The sequence below is a fragment of the Crocuta crocuta genome, unplaced genomic scaffold, assembly GCF_008692635.1.
Source record: "Crocuta crocuta isolate KB4526 unplaced genomic scaffold, BGI_CrCroc_1.0 scaffold614, whole genome shotgun sequence".
Taxonomy (NCBI): domain Eukaryota; kingdom Metazoa; phylum Chordata; class Mammalia; order Carnivora; family Hyaenidae; genus Crocuta; species Crocuta crocuta.
This window is the reverse complement of record NW_027529673.1, coordinates 1,155,002-1,182,211: the sequence shown is the minus strand read 5'-3', so window position 1 is coordinate 1,182,211 and position 27,210 is coordinate 1,155,002. Positions and strand designations below refer to the sequence as shown.

General features: G+C 36.9%; 1 protein-coding gene across 1 annotated transcript in view; it reads right to left on the bottom strand.

Moving 5' to 3' along the window:
• GRM5 (glutamate metabotropic receptor 5) overlaps positions 1-27,210 on the bottom strand; it is a 504,989-nt gene that overhangs the window by 56,697 nt on the left and 421,082 nt on the right. The window contains exons 6-7 of the mRNA XM_077763047.1: positions 25,879-26,005; positions 4-943 (exon numbers count right to left, since the gene is read on the bottom strand). Of these exons, the coding sequence (XP_077619173.1) occupies positions 4-943; positions 25,879-26,005 (1,067 nt within the window). The remainder of the gene's footprint in view (positions 1-3; positions 944-25,878; positions 26,006-27,210) is intronic.

The following is a 27,210-nucleotide window of genomic DNA, read 5'->3' as shown; positions in this document are numbered from 1 at the left end:
TACCTTAGGGTTTCCCCAGAGGAGCCCCTTCTCTTCCACAGGTTTACTAGGCTGCTGGATCTGCTGGCTGCTGAGGAAGACTTGCCGTCCCCCACGTGCATGCGCACCACGGTAGAAGTGGTGAAGGCGCTGCGCACATTTCTCTCTGGTTTGGCCAGGATGATGTACACCTTTGGCACAAACATACAGCCCAGCGCCACTGTGGCACTGAGGCTGACTGAGAAACACATGGTGATGATTTTGTAGTTGCTGCCAAAGTAGATTGGCACAAAGGCCAGCCATATGATGCAGGTGGTGTACATTGTGAAGGCGATATACTTGGCCTCGTTGAAGTTAGCTGGAACATTTCTGGTCTTGAAAGCATAGAAGGTACAGCTCAAAATCAGCAAGCCATTGTATCCAAGAGGAGTGACAACTCCTAGGTTGGTGGTATTACAAATCAGGTAGACTTCTCGAATGCTTGGGTAGTCATGCATTATATCAGGAGGCTCCATTATAAAGAGAGCAACAATGATGCCCAACTGAATGCATATAAGTATGAAAGCGATCACTAGCTGGGCACAGGCACTCATGAACCTGGGCTTTTTGGTACAGATCTTCTTCTTGCTGCCAGCCAGGATCCTTGCAATACGATTGGTCTTGGTTACGAGGGCTGAGTAGCTCATGGCTGGGGAAAGGCCAATACCAATTCTCTGTAGGTAGCAATAAATCTGTTTGGGCTTTGCAATGAGGCAGAAGGTACATAAGTAACCCAGGCAGATGCCAGCAAGGATAATGTAGCAGAGTTCCCTGCTGGAGGACTTGACTACTGGCGTGTCACGGTAAATGATGAAGACTGCAGTAACAAATAGGGTAGCCAGCAGGCCAAGGCAGGCAAACACGACAGCTGCAATGGGCTCAGGGTCACCCCAGCGAAGATACTGTACTGGGATCAGATCACAACCTGCAGAAACACACACACATATCGGGGGAAAAAAGGAAGAAACATTTACTTGGGTCACTTGTGCCTAAGTTACAAGCAGCTGCTTATGACCCTTTCACTTTGACTCCAATCTGCCCTTCCAACCTAAGTCTCCTGTACTACTCATTTCTCCATATATTCATTCATAAAATATTTATCTTTATAGTCTCAAGCACAGACTCTGTGATGAGAGCTGTTCTCGGTTCTGAAAACAAAATGGTAAAGAACATGTTCTTTGCTCTCATAAAAAATAACTGGGGTGGGAGTGCTTCTAAATAATTACTTACAACAGTGATAAGGGCCATTAAGAAGTACAGCATGGTTCCTGACACTCTCTGTGTGAGCAATAAAAGCCTCCTTCAATAGGAATTAGCAAATGGAAGTGCTGGTTTGGTTGAGTTTGGGGATGCAGTAGATTTGGCACACAGAGATTAATTGTGAGGAAAGAGCTAGGGGGCACTGGATGCATGAAAGTGTAATGAGTGGCCTATATAAGGCTGGGAGGTAGCCAGCAAGGGATCTTGCAGAGCACAGCGTCCTAGACTAATAGGAAGTCATAGGAGGGTTCTCTGTATAGGAGAGAAATGGCATGGTCAGGTATGTTTTAAATATTCCTTTGGTTGCTGTGTGGATTTAGGATGAGATAAAGGTGTAGGCAGATTTGAAAATTATTTGAGGCAGTATAGAGAGTTTAAATGGATGTGGAGCTACTTGAGAGGTCAAGATATCAAGGATGGCGATCATTGGATCCATCAATGCTGTCCTTGAATCTACTGTATGGAACAGTTAGGATTTTCAGAGAACTGTATGTTCCAATATTATAGAAGAGAAGTTAATGTAAAAACAAAGAAGGGGGTGGCAGAGGAAAACTGACCCTAAAGGCAAAAAAATTGGCCTGTGTGGGAAATGCCAATAATCCTAAAATTATTTTCAACTCAGGCTTACAGGTTTTTATATCACTTCAGTACACATCAGAAAAAAGTGACAAAACTTGGCATCATTTAGGTTATGCACCTTCTTTTCACATTTCTTTATTTAGGACAGTGGTTCTCAAACTTGGCTACATACTGGAATCATCTGGAGACATTTTTAAAAAATACTGTGGCCTAGGTCTCAGTGTCAAGTTTCTAATGTAATTGGTCTGAGCATCAGGAATTTTAAAAGACACTTTAAGTGCTTCTAAACGTGCAGCCAAAGTTGAGAACCACTGCTTTAGAAGGGTCATTTCTTTCTCTCTCGCTCTCTCTCTCCGTGTGTGTGTGTGTGTGTGTGTGTGTGTGTGTGTGTGAAGTAGCATGTGTTACATTTAATAGAAGCATAGAAACTATCTTGAGTGAGTAGGAAAGGAGTTAAACAATCTGGAGCACTGGATATTTGAGGAATGTGGGAGAGATTACTACTTGCCTACAAATATCCATTCTCCCCTTTATCCTCAGCAACATATCTCTGATTTCAATTGGGGGTGGTAAAGGGTGCAGCTAAAACACTATATTTTCCAGCAAGCTTTGTAGTCAGATGTGCTATGTGATGAGGTTTTAGCCAGAAAGTTCCCTGTAAACAGAGAACTTCTTAAAGGAAAATGACTCGTCTTGGAGAGTACCCTTTTTGCCCTTCCTGGCTTTCTCCTTTTCCTGTCTGGAATATAAACATGGTGGCTAGAGCTCCAGCAGTTACCTTGGAATATAAGATAACTAAGGACAGAAAATGTGTTCTGAGTTTTGGAAGAGAAAAAATAGAGGGAGCCTGAATCCCTGTTAACTACGGAACCCTTGACTAGATCCAGACTGTGTATATCACATTTACCTTGTTTAAGCTACTTTTCCCCTCTGATATATGCAGCCAAACCAAATCCTAATTGATATAGGTATAAGATTTTTCTATTAAATTCCCATTACCCATGATCAAGGGTGTTGTAATAAGTGGTTCTGAATACTAATGGTTACTAGGAGGTGTGAGAGATTACAATAAGTACTGATAGCAAAGAAGCATGTCATTCTTTCAAAATATGTCTAAAGGCAGCTCTTGTAAAAAGGAAAGGAAACATTCTCTGTCCCTTATTTCTGCCCTGCCTGTCTCTTTCTGATCTCATATTTCAAACAGTACCATTAGTATTATTGTTAAATTTATTATGGGTTTGATAGAATTTGTGAGTTAGGCTAGAATCTTCAGCACATTTTACATAATTGCTTCTATGGAAATATGCATTCTTATTTTTAAAACCTGTATATTTAATATTGAAACAAAGTGCTTTTAACTTAAAAAATGTGGATGGCCTAGACTAAATACAACTGTTTTACATTATGTTAGTAATTATAAACACATATCTCTGCTAATGAATATACTTGTATACTTATTTTTAGACATCTACGTTTACGTATACTGCTTATATGTTGGTATTCAGTATCTGAGACTTTAGTATACAATGGGGTTTAGCATCATACTTATATATTTGTTCTTCGCAAAGACCATTTTACAACAGAAAAGGAATTAATCATTCCTCCCCTTATTCTTCCATAGTTGTTTATTTAGAATATATATATGACAATGAAATTTATTATCTTCTATAGTTGATTCTAAAGGGACATGTTTCTCCTCCTAGGTCATGAGCTATTAATGTCCATAATAACTTATTGGTATAGCAAACATGTTATATGGTACATAAAGTGGGAATCCTTTCATTAGCGAAAGATAATGAACTGAAAAAAATGTATAAATATTTACTACTTTTTTTCTGCTCTTCTGCTAAATCTTAATTGCTTTTATATAGATGTAATTAGCACCCTAATTCTAAATGTTTTGCCTATGACAGCATACCTACTATTTTTACATCAAACATATTTTTGAACTCTTCCTACGTAACCCATTAATATCATGTCTGAAACTAAATAAAACTCCATTAGATACATGCATTAGAAGAAATGTACATAAGGCATGCTTCTAATGTGGTATGATTATTTTCACAAATTTACCAGAATTTATACATTCAAATGCATGTTTTTTTTTTTCATTTAATGTGAACCACCCAGAAGGCTTTATGTTTAGTTTAATGATGCTGCCATTGCACAAAATAGTTTTGTAACTATTCTCTTGGAATAGCAAATTGGATTCTGATTAGAGTGTTATAATCACTGAATCTTATAATTGGATAAGTTCTTAGACTTTCCAAAAATGGATGTGCATCACAATCACTTGCAGAGTCTACAAAAATACAACTCAAGGGTCTAACTCAGGAGAGTTTTAATCAGTACAATTTGGGGTAGGACAAAGGCATCTAATTTTGAATAAGCAAGCTCAATGATGATACAACTGGTCCTCGGTCCTTGGTCGGCAGCCCAACTATTAATCCAGTGTGAGGCTTCCCATCCAGTGTGTGAATGTCCTATATGATAATTCCAAGATGTGATCACCCTAACACTACATAAGACTTTCCATAAACTATATTGTCTCAGGGCCAGGATTAGTGGTGGGGGAAGATAGATTAGAAAAGCCATAGGTTAGGATGACAGGTGGAGGTTGGAGGTGAATAAGCTGGTCAGAAGGCTATCACAAGACGACAGTCATGGGACATAGGGCAAAAACAAAGTCATTGTACTCAAGGAAACACTGAGCTGGTAAAGACATTTTAGACCTATAATTGAAAAAGATTATGAGGCAGACAGGAGTCAGGAGAGAGGCTTTTAACCAAATTGACAGCAATGCTATTAACTAAAATGAGGGCTTCAAAACTAAAATGGTTGCATTTTATGGGGATGATATCTAGTTCCAATCTGGACACGTTGTGTTTGAAATGTCTGTAAGTTACTGAGTAGGTGGAAGCAGAGGTATTTAAGAGCTATCAGGGTGGAAGTTATAGGTTTAGGAATCATCTGTTTACAGGTGGAAATAAGAGACATGGAAATAAAGGCAATTAACGAGGGAATGCACAGATATAGATGAGATCAGAGCCTAGAAGTCTGGCATAATACTAATATTAAGGAATGGCAGAGAAGTGGTCAATTGGATGGCCCACCACACCCTTGTTTAATAATATCATTCCATTTTTCTTTCTTTAAAAAAAAAATCCTTACAGGGGGCTCATGCAAAGCTTTGAGCTTCATGTTTGCAGATATCTCTTCCGGGGGTATATCTTCCTCTTATACCTTTCCCCTTTTACTACTATTAGATCTATTTATAGTATAGTATTTCTTTTATTTTTTAAATTTATTTCTGAGAGAGAGAAAGAAAGAGAGAGAGAGAGAGAGAGGCAGCATGAGCAGGGGAAGGTCAGAGAGAGAGGGAGACACAGAATCGGAAGCAGGCTCCAGGCTCTGAGCTAGCTGTCAGCACAGAGCCCGACGCAGGGCTCGAACCCACAAACTGTGAGATCATGACCTGANTAAGAGCTATCAGGGTGGAAGTTATAGGTTTAGGAATCATCTGTTTACAGGTGGAAATAAGAGACATGGAAATAAAGGCAATTAACGAGGGAATGCACAGATATAGATGAGATCAGAGCCTAGAAGTCTGGCATAATACTAATATTAAGGAATGGCAGAGAAGTGGTCAATTGGATGGCCCACCACACCCTTGTTTAATAATATCATTCCATTTTTCTTTCTTTAAAAAAAAAATCCTTACAGGGGGCTCATGCAAAGCTTTGAGCTTCATGTTTGCAGATATCTCTTCCGGGGGTATATCTTCCTCTTATACCTTTCCCCTTTTACTACTATTAGATCTATTTATAGTATAGTATTTCTTTTATTTTTTAAATTTATTTCTGAGAGAGAGAAAGAAAGAGAGAGAGAGAGAGAGAGGCAGCATGAGCAGGGGAAGGTCAGAGAGAGAGGGAGACACAGAATCGGAAGCAGGCTCCAGGCTCTGAGCTAGCTGTCAGCACAGAGCCCGACGCAGGGCTCGAACCCACAAACTGTGAGATCATGACCTGAGCCGAAGTTGGATGCTTAGCCAACTGAGCCACCCAGGCGCCCCTACATCTATAGTATTTCTTTCAAACAAGGTGATATACTTTCATTACTGTATTCCTATCATGGAACATATTCTTCCAAATCTCAGAATAATGCTAATCCTATTATGATATGAATTTAAATTCTCATTGATTACTACCTATGCTGTGTGCATTGGTTTACAAACATCTGAATGCCCTGTTATTCTCCCTAAATTCTTCTTTATTTCCTTCTGGAATTACTGGCATTTTTTTCCATTGATTTTTTTTTAAATCCCTGTTTCCTTCTTAGTGTAATGGTAAGCTACTGAAGTAGTCTTAGTGTACTGGCCAGTTACTACATGCTAGAAGGATATATAGAGGTTAACTAAGTATCTATCTATCTAACAGTTTTACTATAAATTTAATCAATTTAGCATTATTATGTTTTAGATTAAAGAATTTTGATCATATCAATGAAGTTCCCTCCTAGCAAGCATATTAGAGTTTCGTAGAGGAAGCACAACATTGCAATCCTTTCTAGGAATGCAGATGATGATAAATACATTAGAAAACCAAGACCTATTTTCTGATAACATCTATTTAAGTAGCTATTTACTTCTCATTGTCCTCCTCTTTCATGCTTGATCCTTATTCTATGATTCTCTAGTATAATCTATCCTTGCATAGCTTGAAGTGATTTATATTGAAAATACAAGAGGTTTTCTTTTTTTTTTAAATAGAGTGAACTGCCAACACGGTATTATCCATATTCATCTTGTGATTCCAGGAATATGCTTTCTGTACTTCTAATGGGAGGATGGATGGTCGACTGATTTCCTGAACACCTAAAAACAATATGATCGTTTAGCAATAACTAGTACACATGCTTATTTTTTTGGTATTAGTCCTATAGGATTAATATTCCTGTAGTTAATAATTCCCAGACTATTACATTTTCAAATCCCATTCCAGGTGTCTGTTTATGCAGAAGGAATGAAGAGTCAAGAAGGCTGGGATGAATTCCTGATATTCTATAAGTCAGCTAGGCAGAAACGCCTTAACAAGCCCCATATTTCTGGAGGAAAGGAAGTTGCTGAGAATCTCTGAGAATCAGATGTATGTGTGCTCAGCTACTGGTCAGGCCATTTCAGGTATACAAAACTATATAGGGCTGTTGTAGGACTATCCCTTTGATACACAAGCAGTACATCTGCCCAGAGAACAAGGTGTTGACTGGTGACTAGCCTCATGTTTGTTTCAGTCTGTTCCATCCATAGACCATTTGTCTGTCTTTACTCCTTTCTTTACTTGTCTAGATTTTGATTTCTAGTATGTTGATCTGATAATCTGAGATACCAGAGGAATGCAGATGCAGAATTCTTTCTGCATTTCTCATATCCCTGATCCTTTGACATAGATATAGATTTATGTATTTATCACTTCCAAGGTTCAAAAGAATTAGAAGTGGTATGTATGTGTGTGTGTATATTTAGGTACCTCATTTTTCTTTGTAGCACTTATTATAATATATATTTTGTGTGTATGTGCTAGAGAGAGAAATATTATACTGTTAAGGTCTATCCTCCTCCCTTGATATAACACTCTGAGATTAGGGAATTTATCTTGTTTGGTCGCAAATAGATCCCTGGTACAGTGATCTACAACATTCATATGGTTAACATAGCAACTCCTAAATTAATATATTTACCATATAATGAAAGTTTATAATTTTCGTCCTGGTGTATGGATCAAGTCATTTTTGCAAACCTTTTTTGTTGCCTTTAAGAAGTTCCAAGTTGCACACTTTTTAGTTACCATTATAGATAGAAGTCTAAATTCAGTTCATTACACCTGAATTTTAGAGTAAAGATTCTGACAACCAGAGAAAGCAAAACTAAGCATGTTGAAAGCTTACCTCTGCCTAGAGGTAACTTGTTTCACATTAGAAATATTCCTGGTACTAATTTGGTAATGATAAATGCCTTATGATTGACGAATTAATCCAACTATGAGTAACTCATTGGATCTGAGACGCATGGGTAGAGGAAAGAAAAAGGCAGTAGACAGAAGTCATTCTTTAATAAGTGCCATCTAACAATGAAGTTCAGATTCACTCTTCTCAAGTAGGCTCTTAATTGCAACATGTTTTACTTTAGGCCAGTGAAAAATGTCCTCAGTAGGGAAGGCTTACTCTAGAGTTGATTGATTTTTACCATTATCTTATCATGAAACAAAGCATACCATGATTACTTCCTGAAATAAAAATTTAGTCTGTATCCAAAATGCTGGGTAAGTTTTATCTGAAACTGCCTCAATAGGAAGCCACTGCATTCCTGTTTATGTCACCATTACAAAAAGGAGGAAACTGACATTTATTGAGTGCCTACTGTATGTCAGGTATTCTCTTAGATATTTTAGTAATCTTCATAACAAACAAGGCAGGCAGATATTATTAAACCTATTTTATAATAGAATCATATAAGGTTTAATAAGCTAATTTACTGGGGCTGAGATTAAACCCTGTGAGATTTTTAACTGATTAATTGATGCTATATCAGGAGAGGAAAACTGATCAAATGCCCCTTTGAAAGGGGTCTTCAGGCTACTTAGTAGGAAAGAGAATCAAGATCAACAGTGTCAGCCCATGAGCAAGGAGAGGCTAGTAGTGGCATACATATTTGTTACCTCACAAAAGTCCATGACTTCTTCTGAGAAATCTCATGGGTTCAAACTTATCAGCAATGTTCTCATCCTGGAACATATGTCCTGCATTGCTGGACCAGAGACACTGATTGTAAAGTTGTTGCTTTTGCATCCCTAAAGCTTTCTAGTGTAGAAATTTTTTTGAATGGGCACGAAATACCAAAGGATTGATTGTGAGACATTTCTAACATTGCCACACTGGGGACTCACAGCCATCCATTTATCATCGGACCCAGCTTATATCCTACCCTGCATGGTTTATTAAATATTTTTGTTTTAGATTCCCTTAATAAAATGCCCTCAGAGAGCTGACAACTCGGGGCCATAGCTTTTATTTAGTATTTATTTTTGTTCTTTTATATTGGTTATATTTTATAGGGGAGTTTGAAATTATATGGAAAGATTTATTTCATAATTAAAGCATAAAGGATGGCTTAATGATACTGCAGGGTGCTAAGGGGAAGGATTATCATAGATGCACATTTGTAGGGAAAAGCTTTGAAAAATATGACTTCCGGTCATACTGCAGATGAAGAAGAGAGGAAAAACACAGTGTATGAATTTAAATAATAAAATGTGCTGACTGAAATACTTTGCTCCATTTTTACCTTTCCTCTTGCGGACGAAATGACACAAAGGACAAGACACACACAAAAGACAGAGACACAACTCCGCCCGGAGGAACAATTCTACGCAAGCCCCTCTTGTAGTTTATTTTATACCCGTAACTGGATACAAACTGAAATCTACAAGATGCATTCCTTTACCAATTAAGGGCCAGTAGCCAAATACATTTCAAGGACAGGGGGGAACAAAGGGAGGAAGCGACCACAACATGTTTACTAAGAGGCCTGCTCCCAATTCCAGGCTCCTCCTTACTTCTAAGGAGGGCATGTTCCCTCGTTTGCGAGCGGACCATTAAACTTGGATATTGTGTGCAGGCCTCCTGGCAGAGCATCCTGTTTGCAGGCATGCTTTGCCCAGGCAGGGAGCCCCGTGTGCAGGCACATCCCCACGTCCCTAACCATGCTTTCTTGTGGTCGCTGTCGGGCTCCCACATTTCCCCTCTCTCTTTTCACTAGCTAACTCTTCCATCCTCTTTCATTTGATAGATCCTTTGAGAATGGCTTTTCTGATTTCCTGACCCCAAAGGACAGGTTCCTCTCAGGTGGACAGCCTCTGGGCCTGTATCTATCACACCACTTCCACAACATTTTTTGCACATAACAGCACAACTACCATGCTCAGAGTGAGTTTGCATGTCTATTCTACTTGGTAGGCTGTGAGCAATTTGACAGCAGGATGCCGTGCCTTTGCTTTTGTATTGTGGTTGGCATACAACAGGGAGTTAAATAGGTTGAATGAATTCATGTTTACATTAAAGAAGAAGAGAGACACAGAAGAATGAAACTGTACCACTTTCTTAATGCCATACATAAAAATAAACTCAAAATGGATGAAAGACCAAAATGTGAGACAGAAAACTATCAAAATCCTAGAGAACAAAACAGGCAGCAACCTCTTTGACTTTCACTGAAGCAGCTTCTTACTAGACACATCTCCAGAGGTAAGGGAAACAAAAGCAAAAGTGAACTATTGAAAATTCATGAAGATAAAAATCTTCTGCACAGTGAAGGAAACAATCAACCAAACTAAAAGGCAGCCTACAGAATAGGAGAAGATATCTGTATATGACATATCTGATGGGTTAGTATCCAAAACCTGTAAAGAACTTATCAGACTCAACACCCAAAAAACAAACAACCCAGTTAAGAAATGGGCAGAAGACACGAATAGACATTTTTCTAAAATGTCCAGATGGCTAACAGACACATGAAAAGTTGCTCAACATCACTCATCATCAGGAAAATGTAAGTCAAAACCACAATGAGATACCACCTCACACCTGTCAGAAGGGCTAAAATTAACAATACAAGAAAGAACAGATTTTGGCAAGGACCAGAGAAAGGGAAACTTTCTTACACTGTTGGTGGCAATGAAAACTGGTGCATCCAGTGTGTAAAACACTATGGAGGTCCCTCAAAAAGTTAAAAACAGAACTATCTTGTGATCCAGCAATTATACTAAAAGGTATTTACCTAAAGAACACAAAAATACTGATTCAAAGGGGTACATGCACCCCAGTGTTTATAGTAGCATTATCAACAATAGCCAAATTATGGAAAGAGTCCAAATGTTCATGGGCTCATGGATGAAAAAGATATGCTACACACACACACACACACACACACACACACACATATGCATACATAGGAATATTACTCAGTCATCAAAAAGAATGAAAATTTTGCTGTTTGCAATGACATGGATTGAGCTAAAGTGTATTATGCTAAGAGAAATAAGTCAGATAATGACAAATACCATATGATTGCACTCATATGTGGATTTTAAGAAACAAAACAGATGAACACAGGGGAAAGGAAAAAATAGGGAGGCAAACAATAAGAGACTCTGAACTATAGAGAATAAACTGAGGGTTGCTGGAGGGGAAATGGATGATGGGCATTAAGGAGGGCACTGGTTGTGATAAGCACTGGGCATTGTATGTAAATGATGAATCACTACGTTCTCCTAAAACCAATATTATATTATATGTTAACTAACTAGAATTTAAATAAAAATTTGAAAAAATTAAAAAAATTTGTTTTTAGAAAAGAGAGACAATTGAAGAATGGGGAGATTCTTTACACTTTATTTTCAACTCACACACACCTATTTCCTGTGAATGTGAGACTTTTACTCTAAGTCTCAGTTTTTTTACACACGAAACAGAAATGATATAGAATTCCAATCTTCCCTATGTTATTTCTCTTCCTTAAAATGAGAGCTTTAATTTAGAGAAACTCTTGTAAAGGAATTCATGTATGAGAAATTAAAGACTAATTACCTGAAAAGCATCAGTGAAGCAATTTCTCAGGACTGTCTACAAAATGCTTAAAAATATTTTTGTGTTTGGGGTGCCTAGTTCGCTCAGTCAGTTAATTGTCCGATTTCAGCTCAAGTCATGATCTCACAGTTCATGAGTTCTAGTCCCATATTGGGCTCTATGCTGATAGTTTAGGGCCTGCTTTGGATTCTGTGTCTCCCTCTCTTTCTCTGCCCCTCACCTGGTGTCTTCTCTCTCAAAAATAAATATTTTTTAAAAACTCTGTTTTTGGTTTTCCTAGAATAAAACATTTAAGTCATCACTCTAAAACCTATAGACTATCTATAAAATTATACATATATATTTTCAGCTATAATGAGTGTTTTACAATTAATTTACATTTGTTTATATTAATTTTTTTACTTCCTAGACCCTTTCCTCTGGTTTTAGGCCGACTCTTATAATTTTTTTTTCAAATAGTCTGCATATTAAAGACATTTTCCTCCTGTGTGGCTGGCTGGTCTTCCATCAAACTGTTCAGAGGCTTTCTGATTTTACGACAGAATTTTTGCTGGTCCCACAGTATTCCCTCTGTGTTCCCATAGACCCTGTCATATGGTCTTGATTTTTTTTTTTTTGCCTTGGAAACAGGTGAGGAGTGTTCTGAGGCCTGGTTTTACTTTACATTACCACTTGAGGCTGGTTGCAAAATTACATCTGTACTCTGCATGGATTTTACCTCTCGTTTCTCTTCCCAAGCCTACTAATTCCTGAATTTTAAGTCATAATATTGTAAGTATTTCTTTTCCTTCAAGATTTTATTTAAATTCGAGTTAGTCAAAATATGGTGTAGTATTAGTTTCAGAAGTAGAATTTAGTGATTCATCACTTACATATAATACCCAGTGCTCATCCCAACAAGTGCCCTCTTTAATGCCCATCACCCATTTAGCCCATCCCCCGACCCAACACCCAACACCTCTCTAGCAACACTCAGTTTGTTCTCTGTATTTAGGAGTCTCTTCTGGTTTGCCTCCCTCTCTGTTTTTTATCTTATTTTATTTTTCCTTCCTTCCCCTATGCTAATTGTAAGTATTTCTTAATTGAGTCACTGGCATATATTTTATTAACTAAAATGCTCATGTTTACTATAAAAAGAAAATCTAGAAATAAAGATTATTGGGGACAGATTAATGCCTTGTCCTACCATTAAAGAGATTAAAGATGTTCACCCAGCACAACTAGAGCATGCCACTCACTTCTCCGTTCAGTGCATATTATCAAGCACCCACTCCATTCAAGGCACTTGGCCTGTACCATGATGACACGAAGACAGTCATTTATTCCTTTAAACCAATGTCTTGGTCAAACACTCAGGCTCTGTGACTCTACTCCTCTAGGCACTGTGCTGAGCACTATACACATCTCTTCTTTAATACCCCACACTCTACTAGGTAGGCACCATTATTTCATTCATTTTTAATTAAGAGAAGTGAGGTAGGATTGGAGCTGGAGAGCATTTGAAGTGAAAGGCACCACAAGAGGAGAAGCACAGATGTGGAAAAAAGAGGAAGAAATGTAAAGAAAAGGGTGAAGTACAGAAGTCAGATGTGCAGAGGCATATCTCTACAGCCTCAGAACAGAGTGTCATAAGAGAATTATAATATTTCTGGCAATTACTGCTGAGAGATCAAATGGGAAGTCAGTAAAAGCTGTACGAGGGAAGATAATAATACCTTCCTGCCTCCATCTCAGGGATTAGAATGAGGACCATATAAAATAACATGGGACTTGAGGAACTCACGGCATAATTATGAAGTGAGAAAATGAGGAAAAAGGGAAGTGTATGCATAAAATAGTAGTGACTCAACATCTGCTAAATTGCCGTGTATTTTATTAGATTGTCCTATGTTCTTCTGGGGGAAAGCCAGGTCCATTTCATCTTTCTAGCCTGTTTACATATACACAGCCTCAAGTAAATGGTATTATATTGTCTTAAATTGTTTGTAAGTACAAGGCAGCACATACGCTCTCTGAATTTTTCACTTGACTTAATGTGATTTTTAAGAGGTGGCAAGATAGGAGACATTTATCTGTTTTGTATTACTCATATAATATACCAATGCTTTATGAAACATTTTCCAAGTGGGTTAGGTAATGTAGTGGTAGGCACTGTGTTATAATGTTTTATGTTGTTGGGGGGAGATGTGATAATTTATTTTGGGTAAGCTATATTTATCAAAAACTGAAATCAATGAAACCACATGATTTTCTTCAGTCTGGTTATATCAGAGTGGTTTTTGACCAAGATGACATTGTTTTTAGCCACAAATTTATCATTGTGAAAAGAATACAGTGCACATTTTTCATTTCATGGTTTCTGGCAAGATGAAAATTGGCTTATGTTCTCTTTAAGACTTTTTTTGAGAAGTTCTGTTGAGAAAGGGCCTTTTAGCAATTTTATTTCAGAGGGCCTTTTAGCAATTTTATTTCTCTTGGCACATACAGTGTTACATTTATAAATATGCCATCTTTTTGACTTATCTGGTGGGATAAACAATTTATCAGTTAATGAAAATCAGGAATTTGGAAGAGTAAGAAGGCATTTTACAATTTTTTGATGTATGAGCCCTGGAATTTCATTTAAAAAAATCATTGTTCTTTTCAGCATGAACTAAAACAGCTTCATCAAGCTCATTATTTGAAAAGGACAAGCACACAAAATTTTTCATTGCATTTTAGAGATCCTTTCAGAAAGGATCCAGTGATTCATGCTCATTTCCATATTGCCTACAGCTCTGTATCAAGGAAAAGACAGACATTTTACATAAGGGCTTTTACAGTAAGGCTTGAACCTTATTTCTGTTACTTTACTATGTAACCACAAGCATATTTTACATTTTCTTTTTTCTTTTTTAAATTTTTTTTAACATTTATTTATTTTTGAGAGAGAGAGAGACAGAGACAAAGAGAAAGCAGGGGAGGTGCAGAGAGAGAGGGAGACGTAGAATCCAAAGCTGTTAGCACAGAGCTCTACGGGAGACTCGAACTTACAGACTGCGAGATCATGACCTGAGCTGAAGTTGGCTGCTTAACTGACTGAGCCCCCCGGGCACCCTTTTTACATTTTCAACTCCAGTCTTCTCTAGAATGGAGATAATGTGTCCAACCTTTTTGGAGGATAAGGACGATTAGGTGGCAGAATACAAAATTCCTATTACGATGGTGTCAGGTACTCAATACATGGGATTTGTTTCCTGTCTTCTATTCTGTAATTTATTTATTTAGTAAATATATATTGAGGATCTATTATGTTCTAGGAGCTTTATATTCCAAAGTGAACAAAACATGCAAGAAAAAAGAAACCCTACTTTTTAGCTTAATATGCCAACTGGGGATACGGACAATATGCATATGGTTGATAAAAATAAATTAATAAATAAATAGTATAATAGAATAAAAGGTTATATGTGAATGGAGAAAATCAGAGAATTTATGTGAATCAGAGGTTATATGTGAATGGAGACAATCAGAGAAGAGGATAAGGCGGGATAACTGGTAGGATTAAACAAGCTGCTCATGGTAGACATTTGGGCAAGGACTTGGAAGAAGGAAGGATAATACTATGGTTGTCTGGGGTAGAACATTCCAGGCAGAGAGAACAGCTAGAGCTATGACCCTAGGATAAAAGCCTTTTGGGTGATTTAACAGAAGAAAAAAAAAGACCAATGTTTTAGGGGGAGGGGAGATGAACTGAAGGGGAAGGTACTCCAGAAATATACCAAAGGGCCAGATTATACAGAACATAAATTTGTAAGGACTTTGACTTTTAATGAGATAGGAAATCATTGCAGTTTCTTCGACAGTGGAGTAGCATGATCTGGCTTACTTTTCAAAAAAGGTTTCTCTGTTTGGGGTATTAAGAAGTAGCTGTAGCACTTTCAACAATAGCCCAATCATGGAAAGAGCCTAAATGTCTATCAACTGATAAATGGATCAAGAAGATGTGGTTTATCTATACAATGGAATACTGTACATGGAAACGAGAAGGAATTAAATCTGGTCATTTGTAGCAATGTGGATGGAACCTGAGGGTGTTATGCTAAGTGAAATAAGTCAGGCAGAGAGGACAGATCTCATAAGTGGAACAGGAGAAACTTAACAGAGGACCATGGGGGAGGGGAAGGGAGAAATATAGTTGGGGAGAGGGAGGGAGGGAGGCAAACCATGAGAGACTCTTGAATGCTGAGAACAAAGTGAGGGCTGATGGGGGAGGGAGAAAGGGTAAGAGGGGTGATGGGCATGGAGGAGGGCACTTGTGGGGATGAGCACTGGGTGTTATATGGAAACCAACTTGACAATAAAATATAAAAGAAAAAAATAAAATTAAAAGAAATTAAAAGCACCTCAAAAAAAAAAAAAAGAGTGGCTATAGGTAGGGACAAGAATAGAATTAGGAATACTATTTAGGAGGTATTTCAATAGTAAAGGTAATTAATGATGATTACTAGGGCCAGGGATCTTTTAGTGGAGGTACTGAGAAGTGGTAGAATTTGTATTTGAAGAGTTGGTGGAATTTCCTTATTGATTGATTAAAGGATATGAGAGAAATCAAAAGATGATTCCAAAGTTATTGGTTTGAGCTACTGAAAGAATGGATTTGCCATCAGGTACAATATAGAATGCTAAGGGATAGAGCAGCCTTGGATATCAGGAACATAAAGACCTGGATTGCATTTTTGGAAATGTAGAATTTGGGTATCTATTAGACATTCAAATAGCTGTATCTGGTAGGCAGTTGAATATTCATGTGTGGAGACTAGATGAGAAGTCGGGGCTATATATTGAAATTCAAAAATTTCTTTAGTGTATAACTGAGAATAATAACATGAGACTGGCTTAGATGGCCAATGCAGCAAATATAGATAGACTGAGCCCTGGGAAACTCCAGAAAGCTATCCTTAGTTTTAATTTCAAACACATAGCTGGATATAAATGTAAAAATACTGAGGGTGACAGATGCTAGATCCCTTTGAGGAATGTTAAAAGTATATATTTTTTTCTCTTGTGATTGAGAAAAATAGAAGTGGATAATGATGCCTTCAGTGAAACCAGAAAACTTTCGATTACTGAAAGGGATTAAAAAAAAAAAAGATGCTCTCTCCCTCTCTCTCTGCCCTTCCTTGCTTGCACTCTCTCTGTCTCAAAATAAATAAACTTCAAAAATGGCATATAAAAAAGGGGGTGTCTGGGTGGCTCAGCCAGTTAAGTGTCTGACTCTTGATTTCCACTTAGGTCATGATCTCACAGTTCATGAGTTTGAGCCCCAGGTCGGGCTCTCTGTTTATAGTGTGGAGACAGCTTGAGATTTTCTCTTTCCCTCTCCCTCAGCCCTTTTCCTGCTTGTGCTCTCTCTGTCTCAAAATAAATAAATAAACTTTAAAATTGTTATTAAAAAAGATGGCAAATGCCTTTTATTATTGTTATGGGTCATGATGACTTTTCTGGTGTTTTCAGATCACAATTAATCTTGTGTAATCCATTCATTTAGAATCAGAAGGCCTAAGAAGAAAATCTGAGTGATCTTAAAGGAAATGCTTATATAGTTAGTGATAAGAGTTCATTCTGTGCCATTCATTGGGATAGTCATTGATTTAAAGGATCTTAAATATGGAAGATACCCCATAGAGAGAGACTGGAACCTTTCCAAAGTTTTTGATTCATTCATCTTCAATCAATCTATCTCTATATTAATTTCTCATCACTATATCTTTTAAAATTTTATTAACACTAGACTGATAGTAAAATTGAACTGTTGACAGGTACTAAATTACTTGCACACTATTTAAGCTCTTCAATAATTCTTTGAACTAGTTACTGCTATTACCTCCATTTTATGTAAGAAGTTGAAGTTCAGAGAAGGAAATTTGCATAAAGTCACACAATGAATCACTGACGGAGTATAGATTTAAACATGGATATGTCTGACTCTAAAGTCTTTTGATTTAAACCACTATGCTATGGAAAAACAACAAAGATAAATTGTTGCAAACTGTGTGCACACAGCCCAAATTCTCATCTGTATTTTTTTATACTACATTTGTCATAAATTCACCTTCCTTAGATTGTATTGGTGTTTATGTAGCAAACTTAAGGAAAATCTAGAAGGTGCCTAGAGATCTGGAATTCCATTGTTAAACAAAGTAGTTACTTTCTTTTACACCTGGTTGTCATTATGATGTTTGATCATTAGAAAAGGATACTCTCCATAATATTGGCTTGGTTATAAGAGTAAATGTGAAATAATGCTTCACTCTTCCCTGAACAGCTTTGTTATTTTGGAAAAAGTATTTTCAGACACATACATTCCTCAAATATGATATGTTGTAACATTACTTAGGGTCTTTTTCTTCTGCTTGAAATTCCTCTCCCTTTTACCTGGTTAACCTCTAATTTCACATGCATTAATTCCATTTCCTTCCCTGAAGGTACCACTGAACTGGTTAATTTTCTCTTCTCAATGTTCCTGTAGTAATCACTGCATGCTCTCATCTTAACACTTTCCTTCCTCCTTTGTTCCTTTCCTTTGTTTATTCATCCATTCCTTTATTTCCTCTTATTTTTTTAAGTTTATTTATTTATTTTGAAAGAGAGAGAAAGTGCAAGTCAGGGAAGAGGAGAGAGAGGAGAGAGAATCCTCACGGTCAACACAGCTTGATGGGGGGCTCAAACTCAGGAATCATGAGATCATGCCTTAAGCCGAAGTTGGATGTTTAACCAACTGAGCCACCCAGGCACTTCTTTCTTTTATTCTTTCATTGGACAAACATTAAATCAGTTTCTACTATATGCTTGGCATACTTAATATATTAAATTGAAATTGCCTTCTAATTTATATGTTTGTCTGCCCGGGCCCCGGGATACTTGAGGGTGGGTATTATATCTCCATGATCACTATGTCCAGTGCCCAGTGTTGTTTGAACCTCATTAGAACTATTTGCTCATGAGTACTATCCTCTGTGCCACCAGTGAACCTGGCATATGGTTCATGTATAGCACATATCTTATGTTATACTCTTAATGCAATTAATTAAGTCAGCCCTCTTCTGTTATGGACACTGGATTCTATATAAATGGAAAGTCAGACACTTTCCATTTACATCTCTATCAAATGAACTTAGCACAGGTTGATAACAGTATAGAAACTTGATGAAAGAACTTTTGCTAAATGAATGATAGAATAACCAGCTTAGATACATTCCTATTCAAATTTTTGTCTAACCCAGAAGCCAAGAATTTAGAGGTCACCATTATGAAAACCTGTTCCATTTTTAACATTAATAGGAACTATTTATTATAATTGTAATGATAAAAATAAACATATTTCTCATCTAAACTCATAACAAATCTACCCTAAAGAATCAGAAGCAAATAATATTTAATATACGGCAAAGATTTTTTACCCCTTTCCTCATCTAGATTGAATAGTAATAAATAGGCAGCACATTTTAAGCATATTTTAAATGAAAATATCAGAGAGACTTGGAGATAATTAACATATGACCTGAAATTGCTTCCTTTTTATGGCTTTTTGAAAAAAACCCAAAATTCCAGAATGAGATAGGGAAAAGGGAAGGTGATATAGCATACTGGGACAATTACAGTACTTAGGCTTGATTTTCTATGGGTTTTGTCAGTTAGTCACAAGTTTGAGCAATTTACAGAATCTTCCTGGGTCTTAATTAATTCAATTGTAAAATAATAATATCTACCTGATAGGCTTCAAAAAGATAATGCTTAAGATAGTTATAGTTTTTGGTAATGAAAATCAATCCTCCCTATGATTTTTTAAAATGTACTTATTTATTAAAAGGCAGAGAAAAGGGGTGCCTGGTGGCCCAGTCAATTAAGCATCAGACTCTTGATTTCAGCTCAGGTTATGGTCTCACGGTTAGTATGGTCTCGCACATCTGGCTCAGTGCTGACAGCACAGAACCTGCTTGAGATTCTCTGTCTCCCTCTCTCTCTGTCCCTTCCCTGCTCTCTCGCTCTCTATTTAAATAAACAATGTTTTTAAAAAGGCAAAAAAAAAAAATCTCCCAAGAAAAGTAGGACAAACCAATGAACACAAATGAGGTAATTATTTGTAAGAAGGAAGTATCTCAAATGCTGGAGTTACAAAACTTGTCAGTGGTTAGTCCCCTTGGAGCTCATCCTCCAAACTCTCCCAGCTTCCCACCAACTCCCTTTTGTTTGATTCTGTTCTCTTTTTCTCCCTTAATGCGTATACAAAGGTTTCCACCTCCAAATCAATTAGGTAACTTAGGAAACCAAAGAAACTTCCTAGAGAATGTTTCTATTGACATTAAAATGCTGATAGGCACTGCCTTCCTTCTATTTTACAGCTTTGTCTTTAAAATAAATAAGATACATTTCTTTATAAGTGAAAAGCAGGAAATCATCCTAACTTCCTGTCATAAAGCTTTCCACTGAGTTCTTTTTCGAAAGTCATGTTGTTTTTGCTTTTTCCTTTTCGGTGGGTTTGCTGGAAGGTTGCCAGAGTTGGCAAACCCACCTGAAAGGGTTTCTGTGGCTTGGGCTTTGGACTAAGGAGCCAAAGATCTGCTACTTTTAACCTAACCCAAATTCTTTGAGAGAAAACAAATTAAAGATTCTTTCTAGTACAGTTTTTGCATGTATCTGGTGGGGAATGGTGTGCAATGAAGAAGTTGTCTTGGCAGAGACTGTTAGGGAATTCTCTGAGCGCGGAACCCAAATTGTTGCCTTTCACTATATCCCCGCAACCCCTCCCCCACCTTCCTTGCTCCAGCCTGATTATATTGTAGTTAGAATCTTCTCTCAGGGAAACAATTACCTTCTTTTGATTTTAATTCCTAATTAGATCTCTTTGTTGCTCTTTATTCCCACTACATCATCATAGTCCAAAAGGCAAATAGATTCACGTTGTGATTTGCAAAATTTCATTACTGTGGTTTTCTCTTACCTACCTTTTAAAATCACAATTCTGATCTTTATTTTTAACTTATGCCTTGCAGTATTCAATATTTAAATAGCTCAACTAGTATGAAGTGTTTTAAGTTATAAAGATTGTAAACATGGAGGGAATTATAGAACATAAAAAAATCTAGATTTGACAAATGGTGATATTTTGTCATGATTGTTTCAAATCACACACATGCAGTTTACAGATAAAATTGAAATTTTTGAACTCCCATCAGACTCCCTCTCTTCTCTCTCTGAAGATTAAACCACTATTCTGAAATCACTATCCTTCCTGTTCATGCTTTTAAACATAATCACTCTTTACATTGCTGCTATTTGAATAATATTCATAAAGCAGCCCACCCTGTTTGCATTTCCTTTCTTATTCAGTTTTTGTATATTCCTGGAGGTGATAATTGCCTTGTTTGAAATTATCTTTTCCAGTAGAATGTAAACATCAAAAGGGCAGGGAATTTTATGTTTTGAGTATGGGAATATTTTCAGCCTTTAGAACATTGCGTGAGAGAGAAGAAGTGCTAGGTTTATATTTATTGAACAAAGGAGTAAATGATTAAATAATGGTTTTTAAATTCCATTAGAATAAACTTCAAAATATTTCCCATGGCTTGTAAAGCCCTCTAAGAGTAGGCCTTGGCCTTGCTTACCTGTCTTATTCCCTCTGCCCCATACTCTGGGTTCTCCTCAGTTCCTGTATTCTATGTCCCAAATGCTCTTCATTTCAGTTTGGCCAACTTCCACCTTTACTTTAGTTCTTGCATATACTCTGTCCACTGAGGCAAAATTCAAGCTCATCTAAGTTGCCTCCACTGATACAGGATCCTATGGCATTCAGGTCCTCTCTGTTGTTAACACTCTACATTTTACTACTCTCTGTCAATATTTAGGATGATAATCTCTTTGAGGGCAGGGATCCTGGGATCCTATTTATCCTATTTACTGCTAACATAGAAAACTCAAGAGTGTTAGAGAATAACTACTTGCTCTTCTCGATGGATTAGGGACATTGTCTATGTTGTGACCTCATCTTCCAGTTTTAAACTTTCTTTTATTTTAGTCTTCTGGTTTTCATGCCATATTCTCTTTCTTTGTCTTCCTAATTCCTAGTTCCTTGTTCCTGCCAATTTATGATAGCTAGTAAGAATTCAGCTGGCTTAACATTTATTTTAATGGCTTTATTGATGGAAATATATGCTTATAATATATTATATGCATATATGTTTACACACATATATGTATGTATGTGTGTGCATGAAAAAGTAACCCATAGTCCCAGCACTTACAAACATATTTTCCTCACAGTGAATAACTTGAATTTCAGACATCTGTCTATGAATATATACATATATACAAATATATGGGTAAATATATAGACATTAATGTCAGTTGTTTGCCACCTCTAGTTGTTTTTTTTTTTCAAATAATCATTCAGTTGTTAGTAGACTCAGATATCTTAACCATGCTAACAGTCTTACAGAATTGTGTTGGGACTAAATAGATTAACATTTGCAAGATGTTTCAAACAGTTCTCCTTTCAAACACATAGAAAGCATAATGTATGTGTTAGTTGCTATCTATTATCACCCTAAGGGCACTGACCCAAAGGTGACCTGAGCTGTCATATTATAGGCTGAAGTAGGGTAACTATAAGCCAAGTGGGTAGAAGAAAGACAAAATATTCCCTGAAGCCAGCCCCAAGCATCTCAGTGGCTTCTGTGGAAGAGCTGAAGTCATCAGAGCAGTCTTCTGGCTAGAGAGCAGCCCCAAGTGATTTGTTGCTTTGAATCGGAGTCAGTGAGAAAGGGTTGCAAACAGCTATAGGCTCCTCGGGAAAATGCTGTAGATCTCAATTAAAGGTTAAACTTCACATAATATCACTGTGGAGATCTTTGTACGTTTGGCATTTTTTTATTCCCCCTACCTTCTTCTCCCCTACCCTGACATACATGCAAACTCACATGTATGCATGTAGCTAGAGGAAAAGCATTTCATTCTTCTGCTTGAAAACCTCCATTGGCCCTCCACTGTTTACAGGCAAAGTCCAAGCTCCTTAGCTAAAGGCCGTTTCCAGAGGATGGCTCTAGTACCTACTCTTATCTTCATGTGTTACAGTCCCCATAATTTTCCTGGAGGTTGACATACATTGACTGAGTGCCTACTCTGTGCCAGGCATTCTGTTCCATGCTGGGAATGCCAATATGATTGAGATATAGTTATGTCCTTGAGAAACTAATGATTCAGTAGAGGAGGCAGATCAGGGTAAAGACCATTAAAATCCAATTTGAAAACTGATGTTAAGAGGGAAGCAGAATTTGCTTAGAACTACAGAATAAGGGGCTTATCAGTCTGAGTACATCAAAAAAGATTTCATAGAGGTGACATCAGTACAGAGGAAGGAAGGGTGAGTAGGAGTTACTCAGGTAAAGAAGGCAGAGAAAGTACCTTCCAAGCAGAGATGATAACACATGTATGGACATTGAGGAATAAAATGGCATTGTATGTAGATAAGCATTATAAACAGCCCTTGATGCTAGAAGGTAAAATTGTAAAGTATAAAGATTTGTAAAGAGGTACTGATTGAGACTGGAAAGATTACAGGAGGGTGGAGTAGACAGAGAATTCTGAATGCCATGTTGAAAAACTTGGAATATATCTGCAGAGATAGGAAAACACTGATAAGTGTTGCACAATGGAGTAAACGGGACAAGTCTGTATTTTGGATACATTATCCAGCACCAAGATGAAAAGTAGATTTAGAGGCATGTGGCGTACATTTGGGAATAGGGAAATAAACTGGGAAATTAGTGTAGTAATGAAATGTGAAATTTGAGAACCTAATAGAAGGAAGAGTTGTACAAATGGAGAGGAGAGGGGGAATAAGAATATTTAGTAACTCAAATAGCTAGGCTTAACCAGTGACTGGATATGGCTGGCCTGGCATAGAGAAGAGTCTAGGATGGCTCACTTGGTTTTGCTCACCATCTAGGAGAATGGTGGTGGCCTTGATGTTGCACACTCTTTCTAATATGATCTTTTTCACTTTTTAAAAAGTGGGCTGAAAATTATTCCTCGTGATTAAGCTTTCTGGAATTCTCCATCTTAAGTGTGCCCTCCTTCCTTCTTCCATAATACTTTGTTCATTCCTTATCTACCTGCAGTACTTAGTATGCTTGGTTGTTACCGTTTACATGCTTTTCTCCCACTAGATTATGAGTTTATTGAAAACTTAGATTGTATTTTGTATTTCTAGCTCCTATTACATTTTCTGGCTCAAACTCAGGAGTTTATTAAATTAATTCATACTAAATTTTGAAGTTAATTAAGTCATAATGAAAATCTCAAATTTCATGTCAAACTGATCTTGTCTAAAACCAAACTGTTCATCTTTATCAAAGAATGCATCTATTTCTTCAAATTCAAGGCAGAAAATTTGATTCTCTTACTTAATATCTTGTTTAGTCCAAGACACCAGGAACTCTTGCCTGCAATGGTAACATGTGGTAACCACCCAACTGGTGTCCCTTCTATTTTCCATCCCTCTCCAAATTATTCTGCACAGCTATCAGAATTACATTTTTGAAAATATACATTCATTTGGGTTTTATTCTTCTGCTACATCATGTTGGGTTTTATTCTTCTGCTAAACTCCCTGCAATCATTTCTTATTATACTTTATATCAAACATTCAAATCTTGAACATGTGCTAGGAGGTCATATATGATCTAGTTCCTGCTACCTTTCGAATTTTCCCATTTGTATATGCATATGCAGACCTTAGGTGTGCTTTTCCCTTAGACAGAAATGTTCTTCTCTCCATTCTTGGCTACTTCTATTTATCATTCAGGCCTCAACTAATGTTTATTTCTTCAAAGAGAACTTTTATAACTACAAATTTAAATTATGTATTCACTAATATTTTCATATTTATTCTTGTTCTTTTACTTTCAGTTAAACACAATTTGTGTGTGTGTGTGTGTGTGTGTGTGCTGTAGCTCATCCATTCAACTACATCTATTGAAGGCTTTATGTTTAGCACTGAGTTGGCTCTAGGGATACCAGGATATATGAGTATCAGAAAGTTCAATGTCTAATGGTGAAAACATGACTCATGTGCTATCAGAAGGCACTTAGATGTTTTATTAAATCAGATTTTTTTTTTTTACTTTTTAAGTAAAGGGAAGTCTTCTGTATAAATACCAATCACTGACAATCACTGAAATAAAGCCTTAATGTGAGCTGGTCTCAAAAGATCCAGGATCACAGGATTCTTAGAACCAGGCTTTTGGAATTGCTAATACAACTACCATGGCTAATCTCTCATTCTGTGAGGGATGGAGTCTAACACTGATGATTACAGAATCTTCTAGCCTCTAGGAGTTTGATACTAAATCTGTGTTAATTTTCAAACCACTAGATGATCTGACATCCCACATGGTGGGCCCTCTGTCTAGACTGTTTTTCTCTTATTTCCCTTGAAAACCTACTTTTATAATTCCTTTTCTCATATTCCATGTCCACAAATCTGTGCCCTTTAATAATCTTGTAATTGTATTTTTACCTTCTTGCCTCCCATATTAACTTCTTTAAGATAGAGTTTGCATCTTTATTTCTATATCTTTATTTCAGTGGTAGGCAAACAGACATATAATATACATTTAATAAATTTTTATTGCATAAATTAGAAGAAAAGATGAAAGGTATTAAATTCTATTTTTACATTGGGATAACTAGGAATAGCTATGAAATATAATCTTGAGAACACAATGACATATTCCTTAATATTTTTGGAGGAAAAAAAAACCCAAACCCAAACAACATAAAAATCAAACAACACTTACAAAAACAAAAACCCAAACAGCGATACGTTTTACTCTGTGCCAACATTATTTTAACACTCATTTGTTGGAGCTTCCTGGTTTAGAAGGAAAATGACTAAGAGTAGCAAAGTTTTAGACCAACTTCCACTCACCTCTATGCTACTTTTTTGCTCTTGGGTATGTCATGGTATATCTTAGTCTTTTTTTGGCTAACAGTCACTCCCTCTCCACCTCAAATGATGGTTAACTGGGGCCCAGCTTAGAACATTCTGAGACTATTCTGAGGATGAGCTGAAAATGTCCAGCAGAAAACCTAGGAATTCTGATCTACTTTGGGGATAAGAGGGGGTGAGAGTAGGAGTACTGACCAATCTCTCCCTGAGATGTAAAGTTGGGATTAGCCCATGCATTGGGAAGGCTTCTGTCACTAAGGGAATTCTTAGCTACATGAACAAGACCACCAAGATGAGAAATACTTCAAATGTGACCCCCTCCACCCATGTGTATATCCTTTCTCAGTTGATTTTTGAGGCATGTACCCATGCTGACATTGTGACACATATACCTGTAAGGTCATCAGTGGGCCACGACCCCAGCTGGCACGCCTTGCAGGTGTATTCATCAAAGACATACTCATTCTCTTTACAGGGTGTACAGGTCCAGCAACAGCTGACTTCTCCCTTCCGGATCACCTGAGGTAAATATTTAAAGTTTTGATTATTTTTTTAGAAATGAAAATCCAGCAATCTCTTATTCAAATATCCTGCTTTGCAAAGCAGAAATGACTTTCACATAAATCATTTCAAATGTTATCAGATAGGTAGTGTAAGTATTTATTAATAGTCTCATTTTATAATCAGAGAAACTGAAGCTGAGTTTAAGCAATCAGTCCCACATCATAAAATTGGTCGGTGACAGGGTCTAGAATTAAATTAAATAACAGTCTTTGGATACTTAGCTTTAGAAATCTATATTTAACAAAATGCCTATTTTTGTACTTATGTATAAATACACATTCATTTACACATGTATGTATATAACTGAATTTTCTCCAGAGTCTGTGTCTGTTTTCCCTCAAATTAAGAATTTTTGCTTTCTGAATTTATCTTGGCTTCCCTCCACTAATTGAATACTTGTTAGCAAAAAAACATTGTCTACCTGCTGAAGTTCAAAAACCTCTTTATATGATAAAAAATTATTAGGAATTTCTATTGAATTAAGAGGCTAAACATGAATTTTTTCCTGGAGTTCATCTCTTGGTCTCTATTTCTACTCAAAATCTGGTTCAATAATTCAGAGCCCATTCCTTCCTATTCTAGTAGCTTTGATTTGCTTGGGATGATGGTGGATAAGGTCATTGAGACTATTATATACCTCTTCATCTGTTTGATTTTTTAAGGCAATGGAAAATAATTGAAATGATTTAACAGTTGAAGGAGTCCCAGATGTTATTCTTTAGAAATGGATGTCTTTTATTTTTTTCCACCACTGGTGCATTAATAGCCTCTGTGGAATAGAGACAGCATTCATTAAACATTTTTATAAATAATTAAAACTGTGATTAATAACCAGTAATAACCAGACACAGCAATGATTACACTGTATACTCCTTGTCTTCCATGCTAACTCTATTAATGACCTTCAATAGTAACAGCGTCTAGATCTCTGTAGCCATATACAGATATGTAAGCTGGAACCTTTTTCTTATATATTTCCTGTCTCTTTTGCTGGCTCTTGATGCTGCTACCACACAAGTAGAGAATGATGATGAAAGGGTCTGAATAGTCCCTTCCTTAAAATAAACAGATTAGTAAAACAATGCTGCTGATTAGGCCAGCTTAATCTACCTAAAGCATTCCTCATAACAATACTGACTAATGGCTATTTTCTGCATGCC